At 43.3% G+C, this 15,288-nt stretch overlaps 1 protein-coding gene across 6 annotated transcripts in view; it reads left to right on the top strand.

Moving 5' to 3' along the window:
• The window catches only part of ripor2 (RHO family interacting cell polarization regulator 2), a 65,701-nt gene that overhangs the window by 13,037 nt on the left and 37,376 nt on the right, over window positions 1–15,288 (top strand). The window contains exon 1 of one of the 6 annotated variants that reach the window (XM_026155599.2): window positions 4,945–5,121. The exons of 3 other annotated variants lie outside the window; for them this stretch is intronic. In XM_026155599.2, the coding sequence (XP_026011384.2) occupies window positions 5,028–5,121 (94 nt within the window). In that variant the 5' untranslated portion in view covers window positions 4,945–5,027. Of the gene's footprint in view, window positions 1–4,944; window positions 5,122–8,555; window positions 8,844–15,288 lie in introns of those variants that run through there. 2 more of the 6 variants (XM_026155604.2, XM_026155603.2) reach the window with 2 other exon arrangements.

Genomic DNA, 15,288 nt, shown 5'->3' on the forward strand with positions numbered 1-15,288 from the left:
GGGGGCTTTTCTTTAAGGTTTGCAGCTAATCAACACCTGAGATTTTAAGGATGAACAAATAAATAGGAGCATGACTCGACACGCAGGCTTCTCTTAAAGGAACAATGTCTCAAGCCCCAGAATTGGGGACTCATTTCCATTGTACAGGAATTTCTCCTGCAACAGGAGGCAGCAGTGGAGGAACTGCATTTCTTTGGTAATAAGGACACAGGGAAAAGACAGCTGGACTGAGGTGAAAACACTTTTATCCACTGTAAAAGTTGAGGGTTGTGTGTTTTATGCAGCATTAGCTGAATGCACCTCATTGTAATGCGGTTAAGCAACAATATGAGAGTCAGAGGTTTATATATTACCACACAGCCACATGCTTAATTTCATTTCACAAAGTCATAATCAAATCACAGCTTCACATATGAGTACTGATGAGCTCTTATTATGTTATCATTCTGATGACATGAAATCTATCTCGCTTCCACGGTACAAGCTTTTATCTCTTTGCCCTGAGGGTGAGATGAGTGATGCACCCCCACAACACGAGCGCGCACACTTAACACGAGCCATTAGCATAACATACAGAGCTCCAGGAGAAGGCTGTAAGACTAGAAGCCTGGTCGGATTTCATAAATCCATTTTTCCCCTCTTAGCCTCTTGTCTGTACTTGCCTTGTGCAGCAGAGGAAACCAAATCCTTCCCTGCTGACATTGTGCCCGATGACAGTGGATCACGACCAATGAGTGGGGAGCAAAGAGGATATCGAGCCATGATAGCGCAGTGCCTAAAGCTGACTTCAGTTTTAGATAGTTAGCAAATTTTACGTCATTTAAACCAGCACTAGTGCATCAAGTGTTTTTATGATCTACCCCACTTTGTAGAAAGAATAAGATGCCGATAAAATACTGGTGGTTCCAGGTGAGACTGAAGTGCTTGTGCGATGAGAGAGAACGAGACTGCAGAGAACAAGACCGAAAACTTCTGCAACATATAGTGCGCTGCACTTAGAGTCTGAGCTCTTTGTTGCATTGGAAATCCTTTAAGCCCATTTTAGATCTGAAAAACAGCTGTGCAGTCAAACCTGACTCAGTTAATGACTAGCTTTGTTTGTCAGAACTTGCTCAACTGCTTGTTAATGCAAATGTCTTATCAGCCGATCACATGGTGGCAGCTGAGTGCATTTAGGCATATAGGCATGTTCAAGAGGAGCTGCTAAAATTCAAACTGAGTATCAGACTGGGGCAGAAATTTAAATGCAAAACAGATGGCTGCATCTCCCTGAGCATCCTTTTCAAAGGGAGTTTTTCCTTCCCACTGTCACCAAGTGCGTGCTCCTATGAGACTCATGTCATTCCTGGAGTTTTACCAATCATTTTTCTAGCGATTAGCATCAACCCTTAGCAACCACAAACCAACTGGTCAGGAAACACTCATGTTCCATCATGAAAGGCGGTTTTGGAGCTAACATTAGCTGCTCTCTTTAAATGCCCTCCTTTGCCCTGCTTGTGGCAGGTCTGAGTGAATCACTGCACCTTAGTGCTCTGGTTTAGCTGTACAAACTGAACACTTGATATGTAAGTAACATTTGTTCAGGCCTGTTTAGATAGATTTTTATCATTTGCCTCATGTAAGACAATAATACATATTTTTTAGGTCCAGTCTTTTCGGATGTTCTGATTTCCTCTATGGTTGTTGTTGTTGGCGCTCTTACGTTATGGCTTTGGCATTTACTATTTTGTTATGCTAGTTAAAGTCACCACTACCGTGGAAGTTGAGAATGATTTTGACTTAAAGCACTTTTTTCAAAATGTTTACACACAATATTATCATTTTATCACGGCACCATAATCGCGTAGTGCAAAATCTGATATCTGGGCTAAAGCTTGTCTTGCCAGAGCTTGTTTAAGGCAGTATTTCTGGAGAAATTACACAAGGAATCTCAGTATTTGGTATGATTGTTGCTTATATCGTCTGGCACTAAAATTATATTTGTTTTTGCTTCCCTTTTACTCTTCTTTATAGCATCAGAATCTGTGGCACTGGGGTCTAGCAGACAATACTGTCTTAATAATGAAAACCCTCATACCTGTGACTCACTTCACTGTTAAAGTGTGTAAGCTGCAATTGAAATTCACACCATGATTATATCAGACTTAGATGAAGAGCTTTCCCCGCAGCAAAAACAGAGAGTTCAGTCGGGCAGCACGGTGGTCAGACCAGGCAGTAATTTGGCCGATGTTTGTTGCTGTCTGTCAGCTTGAGCTGAACTTTTATGGGACATAAAGAGACACTCGACCCTCCCATGACTGCCAATCACAAACTGGTTTGTCAGGGATGCTATCAATGGAAATGCATATCTGTTATCAGAGCGAGTACGACAGGGGGAGCGGGCTGAGCTCGAGACTGATGTGAACTAACTCGCCCCGCCGTCAGACACACACATGCACTGAGCCATTCCTGTTTGAAAACTGCCTTGAAAATTCACACACTGGCAGTCCACCCACACACAAAACCTCCAGTGTGTGGCCACAGATGTCGTCTCTGTCCACGGGGATGCAACACGCTAACAGACTAACGTGACAGTCCTGCAGTTCATGCGTCAGCGGCCGCTCTGTGTTGGGGAAAGCTCTGACCTGAGGGGACCTAGTGTAGCTGGCATATTACTGCTCCGCTCTACATCTCCCCTCTTCCTGCTTCTGACAGTTGGCTTCACTGACCTACTTTAGCCAGAAGCCTACAACTATTATTACTACTATTATTTTCTGCAGCTCTCACTGAATGAGAGGCGAGAGAAAAATTAAAAGAGCAACAAAAACAAAGGGGACGTTTGATGGTGCAACATTCAGTAAGCCAGATGATGGAAGAGCAGAAATCTTTCTCTCTCTGCAGACATATCTCAGCCCTTTTGTTGCTCACTGATATTTGCACGTGGTTTATATGAAAGGCGGCAGTTTCACCTTTCGGTTTACAGTTCTCATGCGGTTACCATGGCAGTGTGTGCTGTGGTCAGCACTGGGCGTGCGAGATTTACACTTAGTGGTTTGGAACTACTCTCACAGTGAGGTAACTCTGTTTAGAGCATGGAGCGTAGCAGGCCACCCATGGCTCTTCACAGAGCAGATTAGCGCCTGTTATTTGGCACTGAGTCAGAGTGCATGTAATTTAAATGGACAAGGCACCAGTGAGGGTTAAGCACAAGCATAAATCCTGAGAAAGTTACCTGGATCTTGCAGAGTTCTCTTTCCAGGTATGCCACCCATCAGGAAGAAGTAGTACAAGCTCACATCCACACCTAAGGCCCATTTAGACTCACTAGCTGACCTAACATGAACATCGGCTGGACTGTGGAGGTGGGGGGATCAGGAGCACCTGCAGAAAATCCATGCAGCTGCAGGAAGCACCTGCAATCATCCAAAAAGGCTCCAGAGGACAAGGAGGTTTGAAACTAGAAACTTCTTGCTGTTAGGCGACAATGTTAACCGAAGTGGTATCATTCCACAGCAACATTTCACTATAAATAACAAATTCCAAACTAAAACAGTTCAAAATGTATTTTAATGAAATGAATTCACCACTTACAGACGTGTTTTAAAACCAGTCAGTCACATTTCTTAACCATTTCTAAAGATGGTTATGTGGTAGTGTCTGCTAAAACCAGTAAGAAGCCTCGCTGCTGAATTCCTTTTCATTTGTGGAGCTTTTTAAATCTATACAGAGTCAGAAACATGCTCTATAACACACATCCACGCCTTGTCGGTTACTCTGACTGTGAGTTGGATGATATTGTTGACACACACATGCATGGGATGCCTCCAAGCCCCAGGGGGGCCAGGAGTCTACCTGCAACAGCCAAGCTGTCATTACAGACCAAAGCAGACAGGAGCCATGCCTGTACACGGCCTGTAATTGATTCACCTCTGTACAGTACGTCTGACTCAGAGAGACGTACTGAATAATAGGCAGCTTTGTACAAACTTATAGCAGCTTTAAATAAACTTTATTCACAGTAGTGATAATACTTGTCAAAAATAAAGAACAAGATTGTGTTTTAAATAGATTTTATGATATATTTATGTGTGTGTAGAAGACATTGAAAATGAGGTATGGGTCCCTCTGATGGGATGCAACCAGTTGCCAAGCCACCCTTGGCCGAGCATATCCCCAGCATGTCGTACAGTGGAACAGATCCAGAAAGACGTGCACTACTGTGGCAGCGCAGAGCTGTGCACAAGAACTGCACAGGAACAGGTTGCAGCACCTCGTTTTGGTGCCTTTGTCCACTTGGATTTCCACCGAGATTCAGACCAGAGATAATTCTCTCATTCACATGCATGCCAGCATCCAGTGTGTCAATACCCTAATGATAGTCTATACACAGAGGGGTTTTTTTGTGCAGTAAACTGAACCAATTCTGAGGTTTATGAGTGTTGCTGATTGTTCCAATCAACCGGAACTGAAAACTAGCCACAGAACATGTTTGATGTACTGAGAAATGGATTTGAAACAAAGACTGAAACATATTTCACAACACAAAGCTTGAGTTTCCCTTTTATATAACTTGCAAAGAGCAGAAGCTTCAGTAATGTTGTGAGTTACACTCGTGGTTACCTATTAAATCTGTGCATTGTTTGGGCAGCAGTAAAAGCAGCTGCATATTTAGAGCACATAAATAAATAGCAAATAATAAAGCGTGGTTTTAATGAAAGTAGAGCTGCTGATGTCGTAATGGGTGTTGGATTCAGAGGAGAAAAATTCAACAATGATTCGACCTAAACGAGGCAAGTAATCTGAGCATAGGCGGCACTCAGCCTTTCAGTCACACACATATCATCATCAGCTGTGCCTGTACATCCTTTAGCCTTGACCTCCTGGCTCTTCAGTCATGTGGTCTTTTGAAATCATCGTGGCTTTAGCAGTCAAATGCCGTTAAGCAGAGATGAGGGAATATGGGAAAAGGATCAAGAAAAGAGTAAAATGTAAAATAAAAAAGTTTGAATGAAGTAGAATCTGAGCTACAGAGAGAGACAAGAGTTTCAATGCTGCGCTACAGGCCGAGCAGGAGACTGAAGGTGGTGAACAGCAGCAGCGGCGGAGGTTGGTATGGAAGGAAAGGAGCTGTGCTGCTGGGAGGTCAGTGGAAGTTCTTCCATTCATAGTTTGTGTATATGAAAGGGTGTGTAGGTTTATGTGAACAGGGTATGCACCCACGTACGCTTGGCAGCTATACCCACACAGAAACAAGGTTTTAAAGTCAAAGAAGTCAGGAGACGCTGGCAGCCACCATAACAAGTGTGGAACAAGTATGTTTTAAGTGCAGTTTAAATCAGGGAGGGACTGACAGAGCTGGAGCACACCAGAGAAGGAAGGAGAAAGGAAAAAGCACTTCTTTTTTTAAACCTTGATTGAGGGCGTTATGTAACTGTTCCAGCTCATTTGTTTGCTTGTCTGCCTGTTTGTTAGCAAGATGACTCATTAAGTTCTGGACAGGTGCGCACGAGCATTTTACCTGAGGTGTTTTGCTTGGCAGAACTTCGAAGGGACAAACTTTTTAGAGCAAGTTGATTCATTAGCAATATAGGATAATATATTGGACAAAAACTGATTCAGATCCAGATTTTCCTTGATTGTGTAACTCAATTCGCACATGTGGAGGAAATCTTTAGCCTTAGTTTAGGTATGCAGGCTTTTTTTAAAAACATATTGCTAGATGTGTGGTTTTGTTTGTATGTAACTGGTCTGCCTGGTCTATATGTTGTTCTCTTTGTGGTGTGCATGTACACGGAGGTAAATATAGCTGCTGGTCAGGGGCTGTTGATGACAGCCATAATTACAGGCTGGGCTGTCCAACAGCTGAGAGGAAGAGAGAGAGTGTGTGTGTGTTAGTGCTAATCGAGGAGCTCATGGAAACCAACTCTCTGGCTCTACTGGACCTGAGATTTAACAGCAAAATGCACAACACAAAGTACGAGCAAATAAAAATGTACTTGCTGAAAAGATGATTAAAAAATAGGGATGAACCGCTCGGCCACAGTTAGTGTGAAAGACGAAGGCTGAGTAATGATCGTGTTTGAGGTGAGTGGCTGCATTTATCTGGCAGGCTCAGGTGGGGAAAGTTCGCTGACAGCAGAACATATGGAGCTGCTAATGAGGAAGAGATGCCTTAGGGTGATAAAAACAATTCAGAAAGTTAGCATTATGTCGTTAAGCCAAATGGTGGCTTTATGGCTTCCCTTCAGACATAAACACTTTAAATCATCATCTGACTTTTAGCAAGAAATACAATAAGGACATTTCCTCCAAGTCGTTCCTCTAAACCTTTATCCGTCTTTCATTCATCCCTCCTCTCTGTCTGTATCTGTCATCATCGTTATGCAGCCTAATGGCCGGCGTATGCATTTCCCATCAAGTAGAAATTAAATCAAGAATGACTTTGACGATTTGAGTCACTTTGTCAGCTCACTTTACAGATTCACAGTCATCTCATTTCTTCTGTTTACCTAAAGCTAAGTTACATTCGTGTCATGTCGAAATCACGCTCCACAAAAGCTGTCCGTAAGGTCGATGGCTCAACAGGCTTTGATTTATGACTAAGCTAGCCTACTTTTGTCAGATTATGAGTTCTGTGGATTTCTCTGCCTTTTTATCGATGTTTTAACAAGGAACTAATACACTCGGTGAATCACAGCTGAGCAGTCTGTGGTCACAAGTGAAAGGGTTCCCCTTCCTGCTGTAACTACTGCAGGACGCTGGTGAAATCAGCGATCCGTTCAGTTTAAAATTCTGCTCATAAAGATTGATTTGGGCATGTGTTACACTTTATTGCACACTTATCCAGGAAAGGATTAAAGGACAGCAAACCCAGCTTTCCCTCCAATGCACTGTACAGCTGGCCGATCAGCAGTCCTGAAGACGGAAAGATGTGTTTTAAAGGTGTTTCTAACAATGTTTAACCACCTTATGCATCTCTGTAGCCTCTTCTTGATTCTTTTAGACCTTGTGCCACTTATATCTGATCACAGCTTCTCACCCTAAAGAGCACCTTTGGCCTTTTTTTAAGAAAAGACAATTAATTTAACACAAAATTAAAGAAACTGACCAATTTCCAACCTGCATGAAAACCTCATGAACCCACCCTCTAAGATTAATCATATCGGTGAGTCTTTTTAAAAGTCCCTCTCTCTACTAAAAACCAAGCTGATGGATTAAAAGGGACAAGCCATTTTCTGCTCCCTTTGCTTCTTGGAAGGGTGAGCTGAATTGGATTTGTATGGACTCAGCGGAACAATGTATCCACTTATGGAGGGCAATTATGTTGGCAGGAGCACTTCACGACGAGTCGCTCTTCATAAGTCGTGCCACAGAAATGTATTTTCCCTCGGCCTCAAATAGCAGCACCTGCGCTTCATGCTGTTTGTAGCTTCTAAAGATGGAAGCGTTTGTCTTCTTCATGGTTCCCTCGCATGTAATTCGGTTAGTTTGCAGCTTGCTTTCCAAGGAAAAGACCTCCCAGCAAACCCCTATTGAGGCAAACAGGCTGATGAGGTGATTTGGAATAATCTGTTGGTGCTAAGATGTACATTCACGGGTAATTATATAATCAGTCGTACAACCTGACAATAAGAGAAATGAAACAGCGAGGCACTGGTGAAATGTTGCAGAATGAGGCATGAAATTATTTTAATTCCTTAAAGCTATGAAAGCTTCCTAAACATGATCCCACTGCTGTCCAGAGCGCACATGGAGATAATTCATAATCTAACTCAATACATTGTTCTATATTTTCTCTAATGTGAGTGTGCATGAACGCATCCCTATTAGTGAATGGTTTATGAAGTGCAGATCATATCCTGTAGCTGATAAACCTTTACAAACAGCATGTTTATGAAGGTCTTTCCTTTTAATTGCACATCACTAGCTTGGCACATGTTTATTACACATATTTATATATAGAAATAATAAAAATGGTCATTTGGACTATTTATAGATCAAAATAAAAGAGAGACACTCCAAATAATTCCTCAGAGAGGGAAAAATGTTTCCTATTGGCTCCCAGTCTCCCCTTATTATCTGTGCCAAGTTTTTATTATCTACACTGTACACAGCAGATAAAACAGGGCAGCTTCACAGCATGCTGAGACATCAACCAATGCGCGTACAGTGCAGTAACCCTGTCTGATGTCTGTATGAGTGTTAGCTTGTAGATTATAGCCAATAAAAAGCACCAAAAGAAGTCTGCAAAATTGTGCAATAATATGATCTCAGCTGATATTGGCCACCTTTTGCAGGGTTATCAAGGTGAGATATTAAATAACAGAAGTATTCAGTCTTTGAAACTCACGATAATACAGCTCGTTCATTTTCGGAGATGGAGACAAAGGGAGAGACGCGTAAATGAATGCACGTACGGGCACCCCCACCGCCACACGATGGAGTTGGGGGTCATTCTTCAGCCGTGGTTAGGGTACAGAAAAGATCGACCCCGCCCTCCCCGTGACATCCTCCGCCTCTGATTGGCCGTCGCTGTTCAGGAGGAGCGCTGCAAACACAAACTGGAATGTGTGAGTGGGCTCAGTGTTTGCTCTGGTCGGAGCCGCGACGACTGTTCGTCGAGGTGGGGGGGGGTGAAAAATAAAGCGACGATCATCCATCACTCAACCGGGCAGCTGGTCCGTCTCTCTGGGAATGAGATTTTCTGAACTGTCACTGAATCGGTGCTAAAACCCTCCGCGCAGAAAGCGAGAAATCACTTTTGTGTTTTTTATATATATATTTTTCTTACGCATGGATGGAGAGGCGCAGGTAGACGGTCGGAGACGCCGCTGAGGAGCCGCTGTCGTGAAGTTTTTCCAGAGGTGGGTTGAAGCATTGTTCGGTGCTACTTCACAGAGGGTTAAACCGGGAACAAAATAGGCTCGTGGTTTGGTGTGGTGCGCTCATTCAGGGGAACTCCTCTTTCCCCACTGTGGAGGAAGGCTGATTCCCCCGGGCACTGGGTTAGTGGATCAAGGCAACGCGTGAATTGATTTCACTGAGGATGGAGCTTAGTGGAGGATAAACGTACGGAAGCCTATAATAATTTCATTTTCAACCCCTTACATAAATCTCTTAGATCACATAATTAAACTTATAGAATAATAATTTGTTTTGGGGGCTTCACGCTTTTCTGAAAATAAACAACTTCAGGAAATTGAACTCCGACACTGTAAAACGGAGAGTATATTTAGCCTCGAACATGTGCGTGCGCGGCTCTTTGTGTCATGTGTCACTCTGTTCTTCTGACAGATGATCCGCTGTGATCAGTGTTGATTGGAAGCATGCAAACTAGGTTTAAAATTGTATTATCGCAGCATCCACACGTGTTGGGACTCAGTGCAAGTGAAATGCCAGAATCAGGCCAGTGATTTTTACAAATGCATCTCCGGGTTTGTTGGGGATGAGGCAGGGTCATAGGGCATCCATTGTCCACTGAAACCACCCACGGTGGATCTTCCAGCTGAACCAGAGCAGATAAATGGAACAGCAGCAGCGCTGAGGAGGAACTGTCTGTGAAGTGAGCCCTGACTGTTCTGTCAGAAGACATTGCCAGTAGTTAGCAGGTTTCTACCTGCCAGATTGCTGCTTCCTGGGCCCTCTAACCCAGAGGGATGCATGAATTTCCTCGAATTTTAAAAATCTAGCCCTGTTTAAAGGCTTTCCAACTGAGCTGACGTTATCTCTTCAGCTGCGTGTCCTCCAAGTTGATCAAAAGGTTCTTCAGGCAATCAGAAGTCTTCAGTTCAAAGCCATCTCCAGCACACATATAAATAACAACAAAACAACATGAAAATCGGCTGCCTATAAAACCACGCAGACGTCCATCCTGGCTGCTCATGCCGTTTCTGAGGAATAGGGCTTTCTTTTTTTTTCCAGGGCTAAATGCTCTTTCAGTGCAGCACCAGGCTGACTTTGATATGGTTAAGTGGAAGTGCTTTGCTTCGCTGCCAGGCTGTTTGGGCCGTGGTTAAGCTGTTTGAAGGGGGCTGGAGACGAGGGGTAGGGTGTTTGTGCCAAGCTGAGATGGGCTGCGGGGATGCAGGACCAGCGTCTGTTCCCAGACTCTCACACATGCTCCCCCCCTCACCTTCTCTCCACTTTACCACAACCAGCTTTTCATTCCCCGCATCTGCTGCCTCAACCGTCCCTCCTTTTTCTCCCCCCTCTCTCTCTCCAGCTTTCACTTTCTGAGTCTCACACATGCAGGGGCAAGCACACCCACACGCACTCATTTCCTTCTCTTTCTCTCCAAAAGCCTCATTAAAGGAATTATGACTGTGTGGTTTGGAGGAAATTCAGAGGCTCTGTCATTTTGTTGGGTTTTCCCCTCAACTACCAAAACACAACACTGCAGCGTTGGTGTCAACTAAGTGGGACAGCTGCCAGTTTCACAGAGCCCAGAGATTTATTAGATGTCACTCTTCTTTAAATCTGACCAGAAGTTCAAAACCCAAAGATATTCAGTTCACTATCAGATAAAACAAGGAAGTATGTTTATGGTTTTGAAGCCGTTTCCAAAGAAAGTTTGGCATTGTTGCTTGGAAAAAAATCTAACCATCTCAAGTTAGTGTCGATCATCAACATTATTTTTTTATTGAGCAGCAGCCCTCTAACACCATTTCAAAAATCGAAACCAAGCCCAAACTCTTGGCAAAGTTTTTAATTTAATTGCTGTTAATTTTAGTAAACTGTAATTATCTTGTCAACTTATCAAACCATTCAAATAAGGTTTTGAAGTTTTGTTTGTAGTGCTGCAGAGAATATTTCTTTGTGATGATTTTTTTGTATCGTTATGAAGATACTAAAGAAATATTAGTCATAAAAACCAATAAATCTGATAATAGGTTGTATTTCAAAACCAAAAGAGAGAGCTAGTTTACTACATAGACTGTATATAGATGATGTAACTAACATGACATCACCCATTTGTTTAGAAATACTGTTTTGAAGCTTCAAATTTGAAAATCTGGACGACTCAAACTTGTATTGGTTTGTTTGTTTGTTTTTATGAGTGTCTGTAAGTGAATGAGAGGCTAAACCTGGCAAGTTATCAGCAACCACTAGCTAGCTGGGCTAACAAAGTCTGCGTGTTACTTACTGTGATCTAAAATAAGAAGTTAGTTTCACTGAGACAACAGCAAACACAGGCTACCCTAAGCATCCACGTTCTGGATAATGCCAAACTTTAAGCTTTATGCAGTAAAAAATAGTCACCCCTGTACAGTTATTAACAAAAGTGATCATTCAAGTGGTCATTTAAGGAACTACATGTTTCGACACTTGTTCATTGGCTTCTTTTTCAGCTCTGGGATCACTTTCATACTTCAGGGCTAAAAGCAAATCTTCTTTAAATCAACGTATTGGTCACTATGCTGATTTTTCTACCATGGTGTGACCTCACTGACCGCCTCATGTAGATACTTCAACAGAAGCGCATTATGAAGGTTATGCAAATGCCAAAACAGGATAAGCATGACCTGGTAGTCCATTGTGAACACAGTATTTTAGTGCTTTTAAGTCTATCAGCGTCTCACACATGGCGCACTTGACCTTTTTCTTCCTAAGTAGACCCACTTGTACTTCTCAGGAATATTGCTTGTGTGTGTGGGTGTGTGTGTGTGTGTGTGTGTGTGTGGGTGGGTGCTTGTATTCACTGCATGCACCTACATATGTTTTTCCATCTGTGCGCATATATGTGGGTTTTTTGGGGGAAACGAAGGCCTTGCATTCTTACAGGAGGAGTGCCTCCTTGAAGTTTTCACAGCTGATAGTTATTTCTTAAGGACCGTAGGCTGCAGAAAGTTAAAGCTCTCCAAGTCCCAGTGGAAGGAAATGAATCCAATTGGAGTCTTTTGACGCTCCGAACGCTCTGAAGAAGTTTGATATTGAGGACGACTTGAAGAATAAAGTCTCAAAACTCCTGCTGAGTTCATCCTGACTTCCATTTTTAACCTGCGTCTGGGAAGCTGCTGTGATACAAACCGTGACTTGCAAGAGGCAGATTTTTTTTTCCGGTCCTTTGATGAAACTTGAATGCTCCCTGTGGAGAAAATGGGTCATTCTGATCACTGGTATACTGTAGATGACAGTTGTTTTCAGAGTACATCCAGTCTAGTGTTATTTTAGTAACAGAGTCTCTTTGTAACTTTCCAAAGTTTAGCAGAAATGTCTGTTTGTGTAAAGAGCTTCATCACATGCTGAGCTAACTGAGATAAACCTCCATTTAGGATGTGGAGTGAGATAAAGCTGCCAGCTGTAAGTCAGAGGTTATCTCAGGATGATAGTCTTATTAGGCTGTTCCAACATGCCTGGCCCTACAATCACTGCCTCCTCAGAGGGGGTGTGTGGGAGGTTTTTCATGTTAGCTGGGAACTCTGGTGTCAAGAAGGTGGGTCATAAGCTGTTACACTGGGGTTAAGTGGTATGTGGAGGGAGTGGAGGGTTGACTGAGGCAGAGGGAAGGGATCAGCTGGAAGGAATGAGGAGTGGTGGAGGGTGATGGTATCCTCGGGGAAGGTGGGGGGGGTGGGGCGGGGTCAGATGAGATAAGAGAGGAACTTTAAGTTGGACAGGAAGAGTCACTACTGGAGGTCACTTTGATGGTGGTTACACCACGATTAGCAGATAGACTTTTTTTTGAAAAGTCGCTCAGTTATTGATGTCGTATCGCTTTACGTTTATATTTACAATTTCATTTTTGACTAATTATTTATTTTGCAGAACTTAAATACTCACCAGCCTCAGCTGGACGTCCTGCCAGATCAAACATCGTGAGGTAATGATGCCTAAAATGTCACTGACGTCTAGGTCACTCCCTGACAGCTTTGATGGGTGTCCATCCTGGGCTTTCTAGGAAGGGAGAGCTTGTTTAGAAGAATTTCATGTACCACAAGGTGGGATTGTATACTTTCACCTTAAAATGGACCTGCTATACTTTTTCTTTCTTCTGTCATATAAAAGGATGGGTGTCCTTAAGGTTTTGATGGTACTAGTGCTCGGTAGTGTTGGGCGGATCGATCCAAATATCGATTGTATTGATACCAAGTCGGTATCGGTATCAGATTGATACTAGCCTGGTGAGATCGATTTTTTACTTTAGGTTCCGCTCCTGTTTGCAATTCTGTGGTTTCGGCAAAGACTAAACAGCCAGGTCACCGGACTCGCCGCTCCTGTGTCAGCGCAGAGCAGCCACACCCCCCCCCCTCCTCACGTGACGTGACTTAGACGCACAAAGCAAACAAACAAGCAAGTTGCTCGCTCAGGTTCATCAGCACAGAGAAAATGCAACAGAAGAAAGAAGAAGAGTAGCGCCCTGTGGCTGTATTTTCAAGTCGAAAATGAGACAGCAGCAAAATGTGGGATTTGTAGAAAGCTTGTCAGGTAAACACTACCAATTTATATAAACATAAAAAAACATATAAAATTATTTATGGAAAAGTATTGGTATCGGCGATACTGGCCCATATTTACTTGGTATCGCACCGATACCAAAATATGCAGTATCGCACACCACTACTTATCAGTAGTAAGAAATTAAGAAATTCGTAATTTCTCCAATACCAAATGCCATAAATGGGGGTTAATACTTATACCCATTTAATTCCGCTTTTCGCAACCATAGATGACTTTAAGAAAATCTGATCACAGAGCCGCATTTGTTTGATTTAAAGCACAAGAAGATGATTGTTGGACACCGTGACGGTCTGGAAGCTCATAAAAATATGGAATATAACATCAATATAGTAAAACCTTAATCTTGTGTAGCTTTTAGTCAACTGTATTAAAAGCAGACATGCTGCATTAACCTTTTTATATAAATAATACGATCAGCGTTCATTGGTTTGTGTCTGAGGGCCTGATGGGAGTTTGAGGTGGACACCACGGCCCCTCTGACAGTCTGCTTCATTACAGCGACTCAGTTTTTGCCTCCTGTGACCATTTTCAGTCACAGTGTCACAGCAGCGTTTGTCTTTTCTTTCACTCTGCTTCACTCGTCCCTCTAAGAGAGACACTGAAACCAGTGCTGGCTTATTAATGAGCGGAGCTACAATAAGATTAGCCTATAGAATCGCTACAGAGGACTGAGCTGCCTAAAGACACATCAGAGCTCTTTAGGCCAGTGTTGAGAACAGTGCAGCTTAAACACAATGACTGTGGATAATAGTGCAGAAGCGCCAACCTGTTATATCCCATTAAAGTCACAACACACACACAAACACACAGGCTTGTGTGTACTTTTCTTTGTATGTTTTTGTTTTTGTTTTTCTCCTGACCACACGAGTAAGAAGTGGTGATGTATGAAAAATGGAAAACCGGAACAATTATGTGCCGCTAATGGACCTAATAAGTGTCCAGCTCTGTGTGTGTGTGTGTGTGTGTGTGTGTGTATGTGGGGGGGCATCAATCAGGCTGAGTGCTTGCTCGGCATCCCTTTGGGTTTTCCATCTATATTATTGTGTTTTTCTATCAGTTTCCCTCCATCCCTCCTTTCTCTGGCACTTTCTCCACCCTCCTCCACCACATCTATTTACCCCCCTGTCCTTTCTGTGCCCTCCTGCGTAGATGCAGATGAGGAATTTATGGTAGGGTGTTTGAACCCATTCTCACCCCCTCCTCCTGTTGTTTCTGAGCAGATCAGCTTGGCGTGTGTCTGTCTGAGGTAATCCTCCCCCACATCTGCGTTACTGTTCTGTGAGGTGTGCACCACATGCTGCATGCTCTGCACGACACGTCATGGGAGATCCATGATATCAGACACACTGGCACACACACACACACGCACACACCTCTGGCCGCAGCAGTTGGTAGTAGCAGCGTTATGATTGTCATAAGCGTTTTAGCGTCCTAAGCTGATAATCTGTCTGTTTTGGTGTTTGATGTGCTTCCTCTGCAGCAGTCCAGCAGCTGGATGACACTCTGTTGGTTCACGTCTGTGTGTGTGTCGTGATCTTTTCATGTCTGGGTCTTTGTTTTGACAGCATGACAACATGAGGCTAACAGATTGGTGGCACATCCGGTGCCAGCAGTCCTGACAGTTTTCTTCATAGTTACTGATAGAAAGTCGTGCATGAGCTGTCAGCGTTTCTGGCCTACCAGGGTGATGAATCTCTCAGCTGCACTTGTCTTCTCTGCCTCCTGCCTCCAGTCTTTGCTCGTTGGTGAGCTATCTCGCACCCTTTTTTTCCCGCATGCGTGTGATTACATCTTGTCACAGACATCTTTGCAACTTAAGGCATCCTGAAGTGGGCGTTTCCATTACTCAGC

Source organism: Astatotilapia calliptera, chromosome 22 (assembly GCF_964374335.1).
Source record: "Astatotilapia calliptera chromosome 22, fAstCal68.1, whole genome shotgun sequence".
Taxonomy (NCBI): Eukaryota; Metazoa; Chordata; class Actinopteri; order Cichliformes; family Cichlidae; genus Astatotilapia; species Astatotilapia calliptera.